Here is a 22,042-nt window from a genome sequence, read left to right on the forward strand (position 1 = left end):
AAACAGTGCACACACACACTGTGTGAAGGGAAGTCTCTCTTGTTGCCTCCTGATATCACTCTCTGATGTTTAGAAGATGGCGCTAATGGACTTCTGCCAGTCATCCTGGACCTGCAGGGATAGCGACTGGGTTCAGGGCTTTCCATTGTGTTTTAATTGGGGGTGGAGGGAGAGTTTCCACTGGGCATATCGGGCATTGAGGTGGAGGGGAGGAGAAAAGCAAACAAATATTGAATGCCAGTTTGAACTGAATTTCAGGAGACATGACTGAAAGTAAAGCAAAGAAGATTGAAATAAAAGACGTCGATGGGCAAACACTGAGTAAGCTGATTGATTACATCTATACAGCTGAAATAGAGGTCACGGAAGAGAACGTGCAGGTAAGCTGGGCTCAATAACTCCTGGAAACTGAAGGGGAAAAGCCTTCATGGCTTAAATCGCAGACTGAGGAACCATCAGCGTAACTGATGCCTGCAGGCTACACAAAATGAAGGGTAGAGTGTGACGCGTGCTACCTTTCTTTTCTGTATTGTTTTGAGGCACTTTACTGCTTTTTCCCCACACATAAGTCATGTTACATTTAGTCTTCATTTCATGTTCCTGTTATAAGACGAGAGAGACAAGGTGAGTGAGGTAATATCTTTTACTGGACCCACTTCTGTTGGTCAGAGAGACAAGCTTATGAGTTTACATGCTTGTCTCTCTGACCAACAGAAGTGGATCCAGTAAAAGATATTACCTGACCCACCTTATCTCTCTAATATCCTGGAACCGACATGACTACAACACCACTGCATATTATAAGACTAAGCATTTGCCTTCCAAGAAGCCGTGCTAACTTGTCGGGTCAGTCTAGTGAAGGTCAAGATACGCTAAAACAAGCATAAGTGGGATGATGGTTCTTCAGGTCCCAATAGAAAACTCCTGTGGTGATTAGTTTTTAGTTCTTATGGGTAGTCATTTGGGTTGTGTGAAGCTTTGAGTAGAATGCAAATTTACAGCTAAAATTAGAGCTCGCATAGCCACTTCTAGTTCCTACTTCCTTCCTTTGTATTCTGTCTAGACTTGAAGCTCTTTGGGGGAAGAACGTTGGGTCTGATTCTGCTCTCACACTGGTATAAATCATGTGCATCTCGAAAGGAGTAATGCCAGTGTTAATCTGGTGGGGGAGCAGATTTGGGCTCCTTTATACCAGTGTGTAAAGCACTTAGTACCCTATTGATTCTATACAGATAATAAAGAATACTAGTAAGCTGAGATGGGTGGAAGAGAGGGTTATTTTATATGGAACCTGCCAATACAAAATAAGAATTACAAATATGATTGAATTTTGGTTCTAAAGTCCTGTTTTGGGGAGCTATTTGTAAAGAGAAGAGAGTCACAGATTGATAGCGGTGGTTGTGTGGAGTGGGAAATAGGCAGGGGACTATCAAGAGTAGAGAGGAAGTTACTGAATACAAGGAAAGCAAAACTATTTGGCAGCAGGGGGAAGAATCATTGACCGGGTGCAGTAGACTAGTATAGTCTGTAGGTAACACATGTTGCTTAGGAGCGGGTATTTTTACTTTTCTCCTGTGTCTGTGTGGAAGATAGTGAAGGTGTCCAATGCCTACATTTGTATTTATAGCAAAAGAGCAGCTGGTGGGAAGTGGGTCATTGAATTCCAGGAGGGGTTTTGGGATCTCTGACAGGTTTGGTTTCAATTGTTGTTGCTACTTGTTTAAAAATGGTAGACATAAGGCACGGCTACACTAGAGAGTTTACAGCCGCTGTAAGCTCTCCGATGTAGCCACTCTAAGCTGATGGGAGAGAGCTCTTCTGTCTGCTTAACTCCTCCAGTTCCCACGAGTGCCCATAACTTTGTCGGTGGGAGAAGCACCGTGCACACCGGCATTTACGTTAGTATAACTTCTGCCTCTCAGAGGGGTGGTTTATTCACACCCCTGAGCGATATAAATTATGCTGGCATAAGCTGCAGTGTAGACATAGCCTTAGTTTCAACCATCTTCCTTTTCTGAATGATTTTGAAATTGGACAAGGCATACGCAGTTCATCTCCACAGGATGGAGTGAAAAATGAGCACGAGAGAGTGCTGGGAAATACTACAGCGTGTGTTTTAGATTGTCTTTATTTGAAAATGCGAGACTAGAGGGAGCAGCAAGAAGCCCTTTAAGAATCTGTCTTCAGGTGGTGATGTTCTTGATGCAAGTGAGATGGCCACTAGCTTTGTCCAATCCCTTAGGACTTGGGGAAACAAGGGTTTGAGTGCTTATTTTGCCACTGACTTCCTGCCTGACCGTGGGCAAATCACCTAGTCTCTTGCCTCAGTTCCCCATCTGTAAAATGGGAAAAATAGCACTTCGCTACTTCACAGGGGTGTTACAAGGATCAATATGTTAAAGATTGTGAGTGCTCAGATACAATGTTAATGGGGGACATAAAAGAGCCTTGGATGGCTCCAAAATAATGTGTATTGGGAAATGTTCTCTCTCCTGAATCTCTAGGAGCTTGCGTCTCATGCGAAGAGATATAGCTTACACATTGCCAAGACTGGTCTGTCTGTCTTATGGTAAACATCAAGAGGTTCAGATTGTATGTCTCCTCTAGCCAAACGCTGGCTCACGGGAACTGAACAGAGGCTAGTGTCTTACTAATAGAACCCAACCACTGCCTTTGCTTTAAAGCTCTGTGGTGGAACAAATAGTTGAAGTAAGAGCCCTTTCTGTACTCTTTCAAAGATGTATGCAGTCAAACTAGTTCAAACCCAAGTGGACAGAGGCCTAGAAAAGTCCAATAGGAATAGAGATGTTTGCATGATCTAAATAAAATAAACCCCAAACAGCTTCACCCCCATGTGACTTATTTAAATATCACCCTGCTCCCTTTTGAAAGCCCAGAATTATGTTAATACAAGAAACTGCATTAACTTAAAGAAAGTGAAACCGATTATAAACAAAGATGAAACTGACTAGTCTGTTTCAATATCCAAGTTGATATTGTTATGGAAATGTCTTATAGAATTTAACTTAATTTTATATTGAAACCAATAGAATAGAAATTACTCTTCAACACTGACAGCAATGCACAGAGAATGATCTCCTTTTCCCTGATCTCCTTTTTCTAACCATTCTACAGAACATAATGAACAGTTCTATTCCTCCCATAGAGCCTGTGATGGCTCTAGAAAGGAGATCATTCTTTGTCTCTTTCTCTTTGTATAGCTAGCCAAAGAAGTTCAGACAGCATGAATGATGAAGAGTAAGACTGTTAATGTCTCAGGTGTATCTACTAAAAAAGAGTGAGGAATTGTTTTATACTGATGCTCATTACAGAGAACAGATTGGGGGAAAATCCCCCTGCCATGCAACAATCTGAGGAAATCCTCACCTGGGGTTTCCTCCCTGCTGCCTCTTGCTGTAATGTGGTGTGAGTTTTTGTTCTTCCCTCCCTTTATGGGGTGTGTGCGTGTAAGCTGGCCCCAAGGAATTTGCAGGAACATGCGATTATTGTGGGTCCAGTTCTGTCCATGGATGCTTACATACATCCCCTTTTGGCTTCATTGGAAGCTGCCTGTGTGCCTCTGAGCAGAGCCTGCTTCCCAGTGTATTCTAGTTACATGGCTTGGTAGAACCCTGAAAATCTGGCTGTTCCGGCAGGCTATTGTCATGCCAATTATGTGGATTTCCCAGGTAAGAGAAGACTTCAAGTTGTAGCTGAAATTAATGTCTCTCCAGTGGCTTTCCATTGCTCGCATCTAAGCTGCTGGCTCAGTAAAGAGTTATAGGGAACAAAGGCCAGCTGCTGACAAAGGCTCAAAGCCACTTCCCCCTAGTGGAGATCGAAGTCAAGTAGAGAATTAAAGTGCTGCCAGGTTTCTGAAGAAGCTTCTGGTGCTGTGAGCTTGATGAGAGTTTATTAGAGCAGCTCTGCTTTGCTGAGCCAACGCTAGTTCACTGTGGTGATGGAACAATTTTTGTGGTGGAGGTGCTGAAGGTGGAAACCATGTATTTGGGTGGTTGTTACTACTTCAAACCAGCACCCCTGGTTCCAACACGTAGGGTAGTGCAGATATTTGGAAGGAGACATAGCTCTGTCAGCCTCACGAGGGCCGGACCAGTGAGGTGCCATTAGCATGGGGCTCCCACAAAAATTGTCCCCCTCAGCCTTTGCCTTGGCCTTAGGGTGTGTATGTTGCAGAGAGAAGAGCGAGGGACGGTAAAAAGGGACTTGATTTGATTCCTGTTTAGACAAAACCACAGAACCAGGGAGGGAGGGAGGCAGTGCAGCATTATATCCGATGCGTGTTCTGGAAATGCCTGTCCTGTATTTGTTGCACAGTGACCAGCTTGTGTAACCTTGGGTGGGCATGGAATCTCAAAGGGGCTGGGATTATCCTCTCCATGGAAACTCTTCTGAAAATACCTCATTCCTGGAGCAATCTGGACTTCACCAAAACCTCCCCGTTCAAATAAACGTTGCTCTTCAAGTGTCTTTGTGAGTTCCAAGGATAGGTAAATCTTTTTTGGCAGGGATGCTGTGGCAGTGCCCAGAGAAGAGGTGACTCCATCTGATGCAGGGATATTACTCCAAAAATCTTCCATTCCATTTGGTGATGGAACGTTAATGCAGGACCCCCTGAGAGACCCCCTACAGCACGTCACTGGGAAGAGATCCTTAACAGAGCTGCTTAATTACCTGCATGCATCCAAGAAATTACCATCCTAATTGAGCAAGTAATTGTCAATAAGTATCATTAGGATAAACTGGTTCCCTGGGAATGGGCTCATTGAGCTGATTCCACAATTAAACCCTTCCCAGTTAGGTGCAGGATGCTATGTTTGAGTGCTTCCCTGTGCATTCATTGCATGAAAAAAGTGCAAGTGTGTGTGTGTTGTAGAATGAAAAATGTCCGAGAATCCAAGGCATGAGGGGAAAGAGCTGGGGACTCTCCTGGTTTTTAAAAATTTTTACAAATAAATGTGGTCTGCAAAATGTAATTAAAAACCTCCCGTAAACTCTGCAGCATTTTGGAGCCTTCAGAGGTTGCACCCTTTTACCCAGCACATCTCTGGCAACGCTGGAAACTGTTGTTAAACAACAACTTTGGCATACAGGAAAGCTGTGGATGAGGCAGAGAGAGTCCTTCAGCATAGGGCTTGTCTACACTACCCGCTGGATCTGCGGGCAGCGATCGATCCAGTGGGGGTCGATTCATCTTCTATAGATGTGATAAATTGACCGCTGAACACTCTCTCCCCTCGACTTCGGTACTCCACCAGAACGAGAAGTGCAAGCAGACTCGACAGGAGAGCGCCAGCTGTCAACTTCAGTTATTCACGTAGCTGAAGTTGTGTATCTTAGATCGACCCCGCATGGTAGTGTGGACAAGCCCAGTGTGTTAAGGAAGTCTGATTAAAATCTGTGTTCTCCTTGCTACAGGAGATATTCTTGATTTACATCTGTGTCTAATGGAGTACCAAAGAGACCTCCTTAATATCCCTCTGCTGTGGCTGTTCAGTTTTAACAGGACCCAAACTGGGGTTCCCCCCAATCCCTTAGGAAGGATTAGAGGCCAGTATCGTCAGATGGGAGATGGACAAGGAACGGAAACTCGTAGCACCTTAAAAACTATAGTGTGGGTTTTGCAGTCACAGTCTGATGTGGTTTGTTGCACGTGCTCTCAGCTGTTTGCCAACAGACACAGTTAGCCATTCTACAATATAAAGTTTGGGAAGGAATATTTTTGGGGAGTGGAGTTGATGCCTCCGCACTTTTTATTTCATGTCCACCTGTTTCTTCTCTCCCTCCTTTTCTCTGGCTGTTCCTCTCCTTGTTTCTCCACACGGAGATGTTACCATGTGTCTGTTTGGTTTGTGCCAGGGTCACCCGTCTGGAAGCATTTCACCTGCAGTGCTGCTGCAGTATTTTCCCCTGGGGAAAGCATTTAAATGCGGGAGCTGGTCTTCATTCCCAGCTGCTAGTGCTGGTTGGACATCATTTGGAGAGCGGGGCAATAAGGCAAATTCTCTCTCTTAAACAAACCAGAGAAATCAAAGGAAGCTGAATGTAGCTTCCTCTGTCCCATGTGCCGTTGGCAGCTGCTCATCTAACAGCACAGTGTTTTCATCTGCCTTCCACATGGAGGATCCATGTACTTCTGTGTCTCAAACTATGTAGAAAACTTTCCAGGAAGAGGCTTCAGGGAAACAGCAGCACTTCAGGATGTCTGTTCGGGAAGCAGCCTTTAGTCCTCTGCTGACATGCAGAGTACCTTTGGTTAATGAGGATGTGTGGTTTGTTAGGGGAGGGTTACAATGCCAGATCTACATCTTTGTCTCGGACCTGCCCCCTCAACGTATCCTGAATGGGCTGTCTAGGTCTACCTCATTGTTTGCTTCTATCATATTTATCTGGCCCTCATTACTGTTGCATCTGAGTTACTCTCAATATTTAATGTATTTGTGCTCTCAACACCCTTGTGTGACAGGACAGTTCTACTATCCCTGTATGACTGAGAATAAACTCAGTCTTTGTGCCTAATTGACTTTCCTGAGATCACACAGGAGGTCTCTGGCAGAACATGGAATAGAACCCAGGTCTCCCACAGCCAAGGCTAGTGCCCTAACCACTGGGCCATACTTCCTTTCAACTGCAGCAATCAATATAAATGTGTTCACACCTTCTGACGTTCAGAAACTGTTCCCAAACCAGCTGTGACCTCAGCCAAACATTTAAAAAAATACAATCTCTTGCAAATAGTGTTCAGCAAAACGAGAATCTGAGAACCAGCTACAGCAGCTACCGAGATCTGGATATTGCAGCTTATAACCATGTATCCGATTCCAGATATAAGTCATCCCAATAGAGAATTTCAGTAGTAAATGTAGCACAGGTTTTGATGTAACTTTCAAAGGAAGACTCAAGTTTTAGCCAGGAAGCTGATGTAGCTGAGAAACCAGATTAGCATTTGCTGTCTAAATTGCACCCAGCAACTTGAATTTAAGCATTAAGAGCCAAATTCTGATGCAGTTGAAATAGATGGCAAAAACTTGTGTGGATTATAGTGGAATTGAGATTTAGCCAGGGTATGTGATTAGGCAGGGCATTTCCTCCTGTTATTTCTACAGGAAACATACACAGTGCTAACGGATATCCTTAGCTGGGTTTTCATGTTCTCTGGTAAAAACAAGACTGGTAGAGAAGCACACAGCTGAGAAGAGAGAGAGTGACAACCCACTTATCTGTTGATACACTATATTTTTCTCTCTCTCTCTCTCTTTAAGCATTAGGTAATGATGCCTCTTTTCCATGCAGCAGGCCAAATGCTTATGTCCTGGGGAATTGTTCCACTACTCAGAGTAAAGTACGCTTTACCCGTTACATGCCCAGTGCTATAATAGGAGGGGTTCCGGGAAGTTTATGTGGCTTTGTTGTGCATTTGTAACCCAGAACAGTATAGCTTTATTATGGATGGCCTCTTTCATGCAGATTTTATCCCAAAACACAGAAGGAAATCCTCTCACTCAGCTTGCTCAGGACAGTACATTTGGAAGCTGTGATGTATTGCTACAGATGGCATAACCTCAGCTTCTAGTGAACCTGGGAGGATCTCGCTTCTTGGGATGGTTATGTAAGCTGCGTGCACACCCCCATGTTGAACTGAGGAGGCAGTTTTAGTAGAATAATGAGAAAGTAGAAAGTTGTTCATAGCTAGATGTTAAGATAACACTGCTCTCGCCTTTTTAACTGAATCAACCAGACAGACTAATCTGTTCCTGGGATCGAAGTGTTTGGATGAAACAGCCCCGTGGGTTAATTGATTTCTTTGTTTTATGGTTGCCTGTTGGGGTTGTAGCTGTCTGTGAAAGTTACTGCTTGGTAATATTAACATGTAATCCAATTGGATTCGATTTTTTTTCTTTGAATGGATCAGTGGCTTAGAATGTACCTAAGGGCAGGTTGCCGGTTTAGTGCTATTCTGCTGAGATGTATGGGGGAGGGGGAGGCTTGGGAAAAAAACATTTTTGCTTCTTACCAACACTGAGCTGCAGTAAGGTAAGCTTTTTTAACAGGCATCTGTTTCCCCTGATCAGAAATAATTTAGAAGTTGGTGACATGTTTTGAAACCCCATTAATGTGTGGCTGGCGTTCCCATTAAGAACGAGTTCTCGGCACTAGCCAGAGTTATGAAAACATGGACTCAAAAAACTGATCGCAGTGCATTGGCAAAAGACAAGAGAAAAGAAACGTAACAAGCTGAAGTGACGGCTGCAGTGTTCAGCCTGGCTTTATCTCTGACTTCCTGTCCAGGAGCTCTGAAGGCATTTTCTCTCACAGATGAACAGTGCTAAATGCCGTAGGCCGAGTTCTTGTCCTGGGTTTATCCCGGCCTCCATTTTTTGCACTCTCAATTCAGTGGATGCGATTTCCAGCGCCTGGACACTTAAGTACCTCATTTGTGGGTGCAGTCGAGTATTTCAGCATCTAAATCCTATAAGTGGCATCTGCAGTTTTGTGGGTGCAAAGATGTGGTCATTGTTCGAGTATTAGGGCTGTCCCCCAAGAGAATAGTTCTGTACCTAAAAACCTTTTAAACCGAAAACTGGCTGTGGAGCACATTAATAGCTCCTTGCCGGTACAGAGCACCCACCTACAAATAAAAGGATTTTTTTTTTTTTGGTTGGAAACTCAGATTCCAGGTGGTTGGGGTCCTAAGTATAATGGAATGTTTGTGTGTTCGTGTGTGGGGTGTGAGTTCCATCCCAAGCCTGCAAATAATATAATGCTCTCCAGAACGAAGGCTTCACGAGGGACCTACTGTCAACCAATTGAGGATTTTAGGTGGGTTGGCTGTAGCAGGCTCATTGTACTGTCTCTCTCCTCTGCCTGACTGTGCAACTTCTTCAGTGGGGAAGAAGTGAGGAGGGGAGCTTCACTGTTGGGTGCCCCAAGATGTTGCTGCTTTTGCCAGTCACCACATGGGGGAGGGAACCTCTGTCCATAGATGCTCCTAAATCTTTAGCACCTCTTGTGCTGCTGCTGACACCCTCCGCCCCTAAAAAGCCAAGAAACCATCCTTGTTTTGAAGGGGAGTAATATCTGGTGAGTTTATGCCAGGAATCAAACTGGTGCCTCTGGTGCTAACTCTGGTTTCTCTCTCTTCTCCCTCCCCCCTCTCCTTTCCCACTCTCAGGTTTTGTTGCCAGCTGCCAGCTTATTGCAATTAATGGATGTTAGACAAAACTGCTGTGATTTTCTCCAGTCCCAGCTGCACCCCACAAATTGCCTTGGAATTCGAGCCTTTGCAGATGTGCACACCTGCACTGAACTTCTGCAGCAGGCAAATGCATATGCAGGTGAGCAAAACATCCTGGCTCATCCCAGCCACTTAGAGTTTGGGCCCAAGTATAAAGGATACTTGGGGCTGGAGCCATTAGCAACTCGTACTTTTAATGTTGTTTCCAAAGAACATGCAATGGGCTTCTTTATTGGACTTTGCAGGGCTCTGATGCGTGGTGGTCCTGCAAAAGACGGAGGTTCTTCAGAATAATGGAAGCTTTGGAGGTGAAATGAAGGACTTTAGTTTAATTTGTTATGGAAAATGCAGGCGGGTGTCAGGTGAATTATTTCCTTTATGTGTTCCTAAATCTGTAGTAGAAATACAGCTTGGTTCTTCTGGAAAAAACACTCTCTAGAACAGAGGCTGAATATCTTGTCTGTTTGTCTTATCAAATTTCTTTCTCTCCTGCTCCTCTTCTGTGAGCGCAGCCTTTCAAAGCGTGTTGTAGTGGGGCTCCTCTGACTGACCCTTTGGGGATTTACGTTACTATGACCGACGAGGGGGAAGTTGCTCTCATAGTTTTCTCAAATATTTATCCATAAGCTAACTGAAAAGCATGTTTACTCATCTTCGATGTGCCAGTATCTTGTCTTTCTATCTCTCTGTACCGCACCTGATACACTGCAGTGTAATAAAGAGAACACAATCCTTAGTTCAGTCTCTTAATACATTTGATCTATATTCTGCAGATACATTTTACACTTAAGATGAGAATTTGCCGGGGGGACAAGGAGAGGTTGTTTTGTTTTTGTTTTATACTTGGAAGCAACGTTAGGCTGTAACCATTCACTGGTCACAATGGGCACTTGTGAATTTACTTTATTTATTTCTTGATACTACTTGCAACAGTTCTCTTACAGCCCGCATGAGCTCAAATCTGTCTAGTCGTATTGGGCATCATGTTATGTACAAAGTACTCTTTTTAATCTAAATGAGCCAAGAGAAGGCTGAGTATCTGGACAGCTAAAAGCCAAACCCTAATGCAAGGTGCTCAGTCACTGACTACCATTTAAGTAGAAAATGTTCTAAATCTAGTTACAAAGCTGCTGTTCTAGTTTGCAGCTGCACCACAGGGCGCTCAGTCACTCTCAAAGCCTCCCTGACTTTGGCAAGTTCCAATATACCAAGCGGTACCAGAAGTTAACGTCCAGGCTCTGGGTAACGCCTGATGGCATTAATCTCCAAGACTTGTAATAGAACTTGGACAGAGAGGTTGCCACTATTCGCAACCAGGCCAACTGCTACGGACGTATCGTTCAGAGTGTGCCAGGCTTTGTCTGTGCCAAACACTATCCTTCTGCTCCACCTCAGCTAAATTCAACTTATATGGTCCCAGGACACACCAGACGCTCTTTTGGTGGCCTTTGGATGAGGAATGCTAGCTGCGTTGCGCTATCAAGGCCCTTTGGCTAGTTACTCAGCAGTGTCAGCCATGTTGATGGAGCAGTCTGAATTCCTCTTGTTTGGCAGCTGGTATCCAACCACAACAAACCTGCACTAGTTTGATGTGCATTCTAGGAGCGCTTGTCTAGGCAAACAGGTTTAGGGACACATCCTGAGCTGGTGTACATTGTCATTGTTCCACTGACTTTGAAGGAACTATGACAACTGACATCCATGGAGGAAATGCCTCTTCAATTTAATGGCTGACTTAATTGGATAATAACCTATTGCGTAATACCGATTCCTCAATGACGTCTCTTTATACTCTCTGCTTGCTTTCTGCCTGCGTGCATCGTCCAGGAGATTTGTTCATGTATCTGTTAGCTGGTGCCCAAGGCAGAAACCCAAGTGGACCCGAGTGAGAATTCTCCACGCTCTTAACTCCCCCGCGCCCTCCTTTCTCCAGTAGATTTGCTTCTGAGCTTTTGCCTGCTGTGCTGTGCTTTGTGTAGGCAAAGCAGGGCTAGTCTCCAAGTCCTTCCCCGATCAGGCTCCGCGTTCACGCTTCCTCTCCTCTGTGACATTTTGCCTGGCATTTATGGTTTTTAGTCATATGGTGAGTAGGCTCTTTCGCAACAAAAAAAATCGGGTGGCCACCAAATTCTCCGGCATTCTCCCTCAAATCCAGACAAAACCTTTCAGCCTCCCTTGTTGCATTATTCCCTGGAGAAAAACATACTCTGAAAGGGATGGTTTATTGTGTAAGGGTTTGCTTGTAATACCTCATTATCCTTGCTTCCAGGACCCTGGTTAATCTTTAACCTAACAAGCAGTGCATTCTGTATATATTTATTTGGTTTTTTGGCAGTTGCTTTTGTTGCTTTATTGGCCTTCATGAGTCCCTGTTAATACAATAGCCTATATAACGTTAATGAAACTCCATTAATAAAAATGCCATTAAAATTCTTTGAGTTATTTATGTAACAACATTAAGCCAAGCCAGAAATCTGAGGGAGACCCCAAGGATTTCATGAGCTCAGTTACTCGAAAATGCCTAGTTTAAAAGCTTAATTTTAAACAATGGATAATTTAGGCAGGTGAAGTAGTCGTCTTTATATGAGAGGGCAGATGCTGTTAAATGTGTAAAATCAGAACGTGTTTTACATGCTTGTAACAAATAGCAAGGAATGAAATATTCATTGTCGTCTGTCCAATACCTGAACTGTCTTGGTTGAAACGTAGATTGCATTATCCAGAGCACATGCATTGTGCTGGGTGGAGTCTTGTACTGTCCGCTGGCATAGGCACAACATGTCAGGGCCTAATTCTCATTTACACTAAAGCCATTCATGCGAAGGTACCCTAAAGCGGGTGCTGATTGTAATGTACATCCACCCTTATGCAGCCAGAGTGTTCTGTAAAGTGTCAGTGAGAATTGGGCCTGTTAATGTCTGAGTTCAGCCAGAGAATTTGCCACGTTAGCTGGAGTAATAGTCTTTTGTGATGGCCGTTTCCTAGAAGACAGTAAGGGCGGAGCGAGCGGAAAGGGAGGAAATGTAAGGGAAGGCATTGCTACCTGTTTGCTGTCATTTAACCCACACGGCACCGTGAGTGCAGTACAGAACAGAACGCAAGATGTGGCCCTCGCCCCAATGAGCTCACCTCGGTGCTCATGGCTGGATTTCTCAGTGCTGAAAGGATTAGGCCTTGAAAGTCGCTGCTCCAAAGAGACTCCCCAAGCTTAAAGATTCATGTTGTCATATTTCAGCTGAAAGATAAATGGGGCTGTACAAGCATTAGGTGAGACTGTAAGTGCCTACGGGCAGCAGCTGTCTTAATTCTGTCCTTTAAAGTACCACATGCATGATGGGATATATACAAATCCTATTGATTTACATAATAACATAAAGCACCAACTCTCCTGCGAAACATTGTAATAATGGATTGGGCTGTATAAAAGAGAGCCAGTTTGCAGTAGTACGGATATTTGTCTAGCAATAAAAGTGTCTGCAAACAGATCTCAGCCTTTTTAGACAACAAATGTCTAATTATTTAATTATATGGACCTGTGCCCTTCGTTAAGCTTTAATATGTAATGGAAAGCACTGTCAGATCTGAAGAGCTCTTTCAGAACTGTGTTGCTGCCAGGGAGATTGCTCCCTGTTTGATTATTTGTGACACACAAATATTTTAGTATTTTTATACAGTGCCTCTCAAAGTCAGAATGGAGGGGGTTGGAGATGGTGGAAAGGGACTTAGGCCAGGGTGGATCCTATGAGTTTAGAGGAAGGGGTGGGGTAGGTAGAGGGATAGGTAGTTGGTGGGGTCTGTAGTCAGAATTTTGAGGATGGGGGAGACTAGGTTTATACTTAGTGATGACGGAGCCTGAGGACAGTAAAAGGTTAAGTAGGCGGAAGAGAGTGATGGGGGTGAGGGCAGCAACAGGGGAGGTCAGTGGTCAGGAAAGGTGGTGGAGGTAGAGACCAGCCGACAGACTGGAGTTACTGTTAGGAGTGATTTTGACCCTGGGCATTTGGCTTGCTGGAGCAGGAGAGGAAGATGCAAGTATTAGATGTCAGACAGGATTTGGGGGAGGGGAGTAGGGGTTAGTGAAACAGGGTGTGGGTGGCACAAGAGAGGGGTCAGGGTGGAGTGTGGCTGACGGCTGTTGAGATGCCTGGGATATTGATGGGTTGGAGGTTATGGAAGGCCTCGGAGTGGAGATGGGAGGCTGATGACTCTCCATGCTCTATTTAATCACCCCAAGCTGCCTGAAATTTCAGCAGTGTAATTCTTCACTTCCCGTGTGGCTGTCAGACCGCCGCTGGGTTATACACAACAATGCTGACTGTGCCAGTCTTGTTGAAATGATTCAAGTCAGTGTCAGGGTTTTTTGGTTTAATAACTGGCAACGTTCAGAGCCTCCATTGAACATCTCTGAAAGCTAACAACACAGCATTCCTTAGAACAGTGCTGGCCTTAGTGACTCTAAGTCTCACCTACTGACTCGCCAGCACCACTTCCTGCCTCACCGTGTGGTTTTCTTCTGGGGGTGTCTCATCCAAGTACAGAACAAATCTAATGCCGCTTAGCTTGCGAGAGCAGACAAGGGTCACATCCAGAGGTGGCATGGTTGCAGGTTATCTATTGGTCGGGAAACGAGCTCCTCTTTCTGAATTGCCATTGGTAATTATACTTGCCATTGAAGAAAAATACTTAGCAACACTACAGAGTTTTGTTTGTGCCATTTTATGATTTATTACAATTAGTGAATGAATCTCTGGGGCAGCATTTCAAATAACATCAGGTTGCTTTTACCTGCTCTGAGAATATTTTCTAGTCTATACAGCATTTTGATTTCAGTGTAATCATATTTGTCTTGGGCCATTGCTGTAATAGTAACAATTCTCTGAACACTGTAGTCCTTCTGTTGACTGAAAGCATGGATTTCATTATAATTTTCCTTTCCAACCTTTGATTTTTTGAACAGAGCAGCACTTTCCCGAGGTGATGCTAGGGGAAGAATTTCTTAGCCTTAGTCTGGACCAGGTTTGCAGTTTAATTTCAAGTGACAAGCTCACTGTGTCTTCAGAAGAAAAGGTACAGTAAGTTATGTAGTAATAGAGAATCTGTTCGGGAATGTTTTGAGTTTTTAGCAATTTTATTGGTAACTGGTCTCATGTTATGCTGTCTTTGAGTCCTTTTTCCAATAGTGCACCACGTCTCAAAAGGAGAGAAAATTTATAACTAATACAAATTCTAGAACTCCATCAACATGTTCTATCACAATTTTCTCTACATAAAGTCTTGACTATAAAAAGCGTTTTATCCATCTCCTCCCAGGGTAAGAAGGAAATTCTGTTTCTCTTTGGAAAACAGGAATCTCTCTCTTCCACAGATATAAAGCTCGTCTTCTAAACCCAAAGCATCATGAGATATCTGACCTTAGGCCTTTCCTGGTCCTGGATGGGAGGTTGCATGTTCTGCAATTCAGAACTGGGTAATTCGGGGAGGAGAGGTCCACTATTAGGAGGAAATAAGGAAATGCTTTTTTCTGGCAGGGTTTTGTTTTGTTTTAAAAGAAAAATAATGGTGGCTGGTGCCATTTGGAAGTTTGGCATGTCAGGCACCGTACCCTATTGGTAAGGTCCTACCAAATTCACTGACCATTTTGGTCAATTTCTTGGTCATAGGATTTTAAAAAATCATAAATTTCATGATTTCAGCTATTTAAATCTGAAATGTAAAGGTGTTGTAATTGTAGGGGTCCTGACCCAAAAAGGAGTTGTGGTGTGTGTGTGTGTGTGTGGGGGGGGGTCGCAAGGTTATTGTAGGGGGATTAGCAGTACTGCTACCCTTACTTCTGCACTGCTGCTGACGGGGCGCCGCCTTCAGAGCTGGGCGCCTGGCCCCCAGCCACTGCTCTCCAGCCACCCAGCTTTGAAGGCAGCGCAGAAATAAGAGTGGCAATACTGCAAACCCCTAAAATAACCTTGCCAACCCCCAGCATCTCCCTTTTGGGTCAGGATCCCCAATTTGAGAAACGCTGGTCTCCCCAGGAAATCTGTATAGTATGGGATAAAGGCACATAAAAGACCAGATTTCACGGTCTGGGACATGTTTTTCATGGCTGTGAATTTGGTATGGCCCTACTTATTGGTCAAGGCAGATGAAATAGCTGGAGGGAAGGATGGCCCAGTGGTTAGGGGACTAGCCTGGGATTTGGGAGAGGTGGGTTCAATTACTCCCTCCACCTTAAGTTTTCCTGTTTCACTTTGAGCAAGTCACGTAGCCTGTGTGCCTCAGTTCCACATGTGTACAATTACAATGGGGAGAATAGCACTGCCCTGCCTCAAAGGGGGGTTGTGGGGATGAAGACATCACACAGATTGTGAGGTGCTCAGATTTTATGGAAATAGGGGCCAGATAAGCACCTAAAATGATAGATTGATTGTCACCAGAACATGATATTGTAATTTATCACACTGACATGACCAGCTCACTCTAGGGTTGCCAACCTTTTAATGGCACAAAACCGAACACCCTAGCTCTGCCTCTTCCCCGAGGCCCTGCCCCCACTCACTATATTCCCCCTCCCTTGGTGGCTCATTCTCCCCTACCCTCACTCACTTTCACTGGGCTGGGGCAAGGGCTTGGGGTGCGTGAAGGGGTACGGGCTCCAGGGTGGGGGTGGGGATGAGGGGTTTGAGGTGCAGGAGAGGGCTCCAGGCTGGGAGATGGGGCCCAGGGATTTGGAGTGTGGGAGGGGGCTGCGGGTTGATGCAGGAGGGGGGTGAGGGCTCGGGTGAGGCCAGGGATGAGGGGTTCAGGGTGTAGGAGGGGGCTCTGGGCTGGGTTGGGATGCTGGGGGGGATAAGGGCTCTTGGCTCAGCGGGGCAGGGCTTACCTCGGGCGGCTCCCGGTCAGCATGTCCTGACACTGCGTTGCGCACGCCCCAGAAGCAGCCAGCAGATCTGACACTAGTAGGCGCGGGGGGAGGGGGGGGGGAGGAGGCTCTGCATGCTTCTCTCACCTGCTGCAGACACCCTGCCCCCAGCTCCCATTGGCTGCTTCCAGGGCACAGCACGGTGCCAGGACAGGTAGGGACCTGCCTTAGTACCGCAGCACTGCCGACCAGACCTTTAATGGGACTGGAGCCACCAGAGTCCCTTTTTGACCCGGTGTTTCGGTTGAAAATCAGACACTGGTCATCCTAGCTCACTCACATGCAAAATCTGAGCTATAGATGCGTAATGAATTTGTCATCAGAAAGTTAAAAGGGAAAAGCAAACTCTCATCCTGTACGTATGATTTTGCCACAAATTTGCTCTGCTTGTGTAGAGCAGCTTGCACAGGGTTTTACCAGCTCTTCGCACTGCTGTGTTGACACATCTGTTGTGTTAATAAATAGCCTTTACTGTCCGTGTTCCCACGATATGGAAAGCCGAGCTTCCACTCTTCTCTTCTGGACTTCATACAGCTGAAAACATAATTTTTTGGGTAGGTTTTGAAGTAAGCGTGCAAGACTGTAAAAGAAAATGTAAGCTGAAGCCACACATTCAAAACGACAGAAATTAATAACAGGCTAGAGATGCAAAAAGAATGTAGACACGCAGGATATGTTCTGGCATCCAAAGAAAATTCCAAATATTCAGGTCATATTGATAGAATAGTTCAATAGCTCATGTAAACATCGGTATTATAGGCAGTAAAATTTCTCTGACCTTACATATTCATCTCTTCCGATGTTCTCATTGTGTAGCGCAGTGGTTCTCAGACTTTTGTACTGGTGACCCCTTTCACATAGCAAGCATCTGAGTGCGATCCCCCCTTATAAATTAAAAACACTTCTTAATATATTTAATACCATTAGAAATGCTGGAGGCCAAGTGGGGTTTGGAGTGGAGGCTGACAGCTCGTGACCCCCCATGTAATAACCTCGCGATCCTCTGAGGGGTCCCAACCCCCAGTTTGAGAACCCCTGGTGTAGCTGATTATTTTAAAAAATAATTTGATGGAGTAAGTAGACAAATGTTTAAAACGGCATAGGGCTAAATTGTCATAACCAGATTTTGAGAAGTGCTCACTTTTAAAGTAGGTTAAACTCTTCGTGGATAAAGAAATAAATAGAAATGCCTATTCTTGATGTGTCTTCTGTGTATAACGGAACTAATGAACCAGTACATTCCATCTTCCAGAATAGATGGACACGTTATAGTCAGATACCTGTAGGCCCAAACTGTAACAGGGCATTGGGAGGCATTGCTTTTGGAATATTCCTGTTACCAAGTTATCTGTCTTGTTTGTATACATGTGGTCAGCTTGAAGGGTTGTCCTCTTAGTACCTCTGCTGTACCTGGGTGCATCTCTCCCTCCTTACTTCATTGCTTCTTTAACTGCAGACATCAGACATAGAAAGAGGGACCGTTTTTTTATAAAATCAAGCTTGTTCAGACATATAAAAACTAGGAGCTAACCGTGTATGAAACTGGAATTTAGCAGTAATCTGCAGAAGTGGTAACCCAGCCCCCCATTTCTGCGTGCCTACCAGTGTTTAATGTATTGATCCTTACAACACCCATGTGAGTTAGGGAAGTGCTCTTATCCCCAATTTACAGAGTGGGGAGGACTGAGGCAGAGACTAAGGTCACACAGGGTACGTCTACACAGCATTTTGGAGCAAGTGGGAGCGGGTCTCCCAGCCTGGGCGGGCTGACTCGGGTTAGCAAGGCTCGCGCCAGTGCTCTAAAAATAGCTGTATGGACAGGGCTTTGATGTTGTGGCTCATGCTAGCACTTGGATCCTGAAGCCTGCCCCCATCCCTAGACCTGGTCTGGGAAGCCTGCTCACTCACGCCAAAGTTCTGTGTAGCCAGACCCAGAGGGAGTCTGTGACAGAACAGGGGATTGAACCCAAATCTCCTACATCTCGGGCTAAAATTTGCTTATTGATCCATCACTTAAACCTAATAAATATAACCCAGGGCTTTGAGCCCAATCCTCAATGGACCTGCACCCCATGCCACGCTACGGAAGCTGGTGCAGAACTCCTCAGAATCTGGGGCCATCAGAGATTTCTGTATGGGAAAACACGAAAGTTCACTCTGTCTTCTCTCGGGCAGTGTGCACAGAGGGGATATTCCAAACTTGTATAAAAGCTTTTCAGGCAGTCCCAGTCTCTTCCTACACTTTGTTTGTTACTCAGCAAGTCAGAGCTCCCCTTCTCCTGAACTCGAGAGCAGCACCTTGGTTTGGGTAGGTGGCTCTCACTGAACTGAATGGAAAAGATTGGCTTTCTCACATCCAGGTTCTCTGGGTGTGTAGCTGGAAAGTGCTCTCTCAAAGTCACAGGGGTGTTGCAAACAGTGGAAGGGTCACGGCCATTCAGATTCTGTTGAGTCAGCTGTGAAATGCTCTGGATGGTGAGTAGGTCATGCACTGAAATACAAAAACTGATTGGAACCTGGTAACAATTATAATTCTGCAGAACAGTGGAAACTGACACAACTTTTGAAATAAAAGAAGTTGGGGTTTTGGACTAAGATTTTTCCTCTGTTAAAAATTGAATTAGGTGCTGTTGGAAGGTACCAGAGGTACACCTTGTGAGTATGAATTTTCCCGTTTATCCACAGAGTAGGTATAGCACGGATAGCATCAGTATAAACTTCCTCCACACAACCCAGCAGTGTTCTTTGATCTTATTTTGGATGTCTTGAGATAGCCATCAACTATTTTGGACTAAACTATGACCAGTAGAACTGGTGCCATCACATAACTTTAATTTCTCCAAACTGGAGGCCTTGTACTTAACGTGGCTGCCTCCCAGAAGAAACTAAGATACTTGTAAATTGTGGGACTGATGATTTGGTGACTGCCTGGAAAGGTCAAAACTGGAAGGCATGTACTCATAACTCTGAGTGAATATGCCAGACTCCAAGATGCTAGATGTAAGGGATACACTTGAAATCTCTTAGAGAGAGTGAGGATATTTTGGTAACCATTGATGGGAAGGGCAAAGGTCAGCACTGGGATATTTCACATGTACGTAGAGGCCCACAGTGAATAAGTGCCAAATTTCACAATTCTGGCTCAGTGGGAACATGGGAATTGTCTCAGTCATCCTGTTGCAAGGATCTAGATTGTATTACATAATATCTCCAACTGCCCTGCCCCCTTTCCCTACTCTGCAGGTTTTCTCTGGAATGCCTTTTACATTTCTTGATAGGTCTTTAGTCCCTGTCTACACTAGGATTGTAGCTGTTGTGGTTTCAACTCATTTGTGGATGGGCCTTTACTAACTGGTCTTTGTTAACCAAATATTGAACAATATGGGCAGAATGAAATGCTCTTAGATACTTCACCAAACACCACTCTCTACCCATCAGTTGAGTTATTTTTATTTTTTTAATACATCACAGCATGCATATTCTTCCAGGATTCTGCGTGTGTGTGTGTTCTGTGGCGTACTCTCCACTGCAGCTACTACTATACAAAGTGTCTGTCTATTTACAGTTTGTTCTGGGCCGAAAGTTTGGCCGCAGATCTGAACCTGTTTGATCTGGAAATGAAGCTGGAATTGTGCTCAGACCAGGCTTCTTCACCAAATTTCCAACAGCCCCTTCTTTCCCTCCTGGAAGCACAGGTTTTTTTTTTTTGGTGGTGTTTGGATATATTTAGCTGCGCTGCCTTGTTTCAGCTATCAGAGGAGGGTGAAATTTAAGAACTGGAACAAGTGTCAAAATATTAGGAATTTCACTGCACATGTTGTGAGCATTTTCCATAGTTGTTTTCAAGTTTTGGAAGGAGGTGATGAAGGGATTTAAATCTGATTTTAAGCACCGAATTAGCATGTGATCCCAAAACATGTGTGAAGCTGATCTGCCTGATCTTTCGCGTATTACAAATAATAAATCCTTGTGTGTTGTTTTTACGAATAATGCCCAGCATGAATGCTGAAAGACTAATTACATTTTGTCTTCATTCCAATACCTAACGTAACAGAGGTGCGTGCTGGTCTGGGTGACCTGCTTCGCTTTGAGAATGTCATTGATCATCTAATGATGAAACAGAGGATTTATCAAAGTGTGCAGCCCTGTTCTCTTGACACACATGACCAAAGCTTGGGGAAATGTTTGTGCTCTGCATATATGCAGCATTGTGCATCTTTATCTGTCTTTCTGCATTATTACCTGCTAGAGCTCTTATCCCTGGTGCATCTTTTATTTATTTCTTTAGATACTGCAAACCTGATGCTTACATCACTAAGCCCCTGGCTTTGATGATTACTGAGAAGGCACGTTCTCTTTTCTATAGTTAATTGTACTCTCTCTGTGTAGGTCTTTGAAGCTGTTATATCTTGGATAAATTATGAGAAAGAGTCTCGCTTAGAACACATGGCTAAACTAATGGAGCATGTTCGTCTGCCCCTTTTGCCCAGAGATTATCTTGTACAGGTTAGTACATTTTAAAAAAAAATCCTCACATTAAAACTGAGTGTAGATCCTTAGCCTATGTACTTGATTGTTCGAGTGCTTCTGTTGTGGGTGGTTTGGCATTTATCTTAGTCGGTGGGCCGAAGACCAGAGTCAATACTTTACAGTGCGCCTTCAAACTGAGTGGGATCTAAAGATAATTCAAGGACTGAAAAATCTTTTTCTCCCTGAATGTGTTCTGTATTCTACTCAGCAGTGCAAAAGGCAGTGATGTGCACCCTAAAACTGCCACAAATGTGGAAATATGTATTTTTTTTTAAAAAGGCATCCACTTACCTGTTTTTATAGCTGGTTAAATTAAGGGCCTGATTCTGAAGTTGAGCCATGCACATGGGATTCCTGCATAATCCAGATGGACGCTTTTGGGAATATATATAGTTCAAGATCATACAGAATCCAAAAATGCTGTTCTATTAGGTGTCCCCTGGGTGGTGTTATGTTTGCACTTCAGAATATTTTTTCTTAGGTTTATATCTGCACTTCAAGCTGGGGACGTGATTCCCCGCTCAAGGAGACATAGCCATGGTAGCTCTGATGGAACTAACATGCTAAAAATAGTTTAGCCGTGGTGGAAGGGGCTAGCTGCCTCAAGTATGTACCTGTCCAACACCATAGGCACGTACATAGGCAGCTAGCACTTCCCACCTCTTGTCACCATGGCTATTCTCTATTTTTAGCATGCTACTTCAATCAGAGCTATTAAGCACTGGTGTTGGGCTGAATTTCCTGAAAGAAAAGATCAGCCTGCATGCTGTTGGACCGTCTCTGTACCAGGACTGGTGTATCTGTATAAATAAGTTAAACTTAGAATAGAGCCAGACTCTCCACCACTGATTTCTCCTTTACTGAGAAGCTGACCTGTAAGGCCCCAGAAGTCTGCTACTGCTTGGCAGAGAGGGAGGGCTGGTGTCAGAACAGGACACAGGTGTTGGGAGAAGGGGCAACAGTAATACAAGTTGTAGTTGCTATGTGTTAGGCTTTTGACCTAAAACCAGCTAAAGCCTCCCCACCCTCACTATCCCCCAAGCCTCCCTCTGTATACAGCTCAACTGTTTGGGCGTGATGTAAGTGATGGTCAGGGTGCAGGACTCCACTTTCCCCAGCCAGAAGCTGCACTATTGGTGTAAAATGCCAATCCTCATGTTTGACCTGGGTGCAAAGTGATTCCTGTCCCTTCAGGAAAATCCGTGCCTTTCTGCAGAAAGGATTTAGTTTCCAATATGAGGATGAAAGCAACCCTCATTGTTTGGATGCAGTTATGACTTCAGAACAGATAGACCTGCATAAATGGATCTTTAAAGATCTGGTAAGAAAGAGAGCAAACTTGG

The 22,042-nt window shown here is 44.4% G+C and overlaps 1 protein-coding gene across 5 annotated transcripts in view; it reads left to right on the forward strand.

The window, feature by feature from the left end:
- The window catches only part of KLHL3 (kelch like family member 3), a 66,626-nt gene that overhangs the window by 22,106 nt on the left and 22,478 nt on the right, over positions 1-22,042 (forward strand). For all 5 annotated transcript variants that reach the window (XM_073355482.2, XM_078853989.1, XM_078853990.1 and 2 more), the window contains 4 exons: positions 259-380; positions 9,194-9,356; positions 14,214-14,323; positions 20,559-20,675. In XM_073355482.2, the coding sequence (XP_073211583.1) occupies positions 259-380; positions 9,194-9,356; positions 14,214-14,323; positions 20,559-20,675 (512 nt within the window). The remainder of the gene's footprint in view (positions 1-258; positions 381-9,193; positions 9,357-14,213; positions 14,324-20,558; positions 20,676-22,042) is intronic.

This window comes from Lepidochelys kempii, chromosome 8 (assembly GCF_965140285.1).
Source record: "Lepidochelys kempii isolate rLepKem1 chromosome 8, rLepKem1.hap1, whole genome shotgun sequence".
NCBI classification, from domain to species: domain Eukaryota; kingdom Metazoa; phylum Chordata; order Testudines; family Cheloniidae; genus Lepidochelys; species Lepidochelys kempii.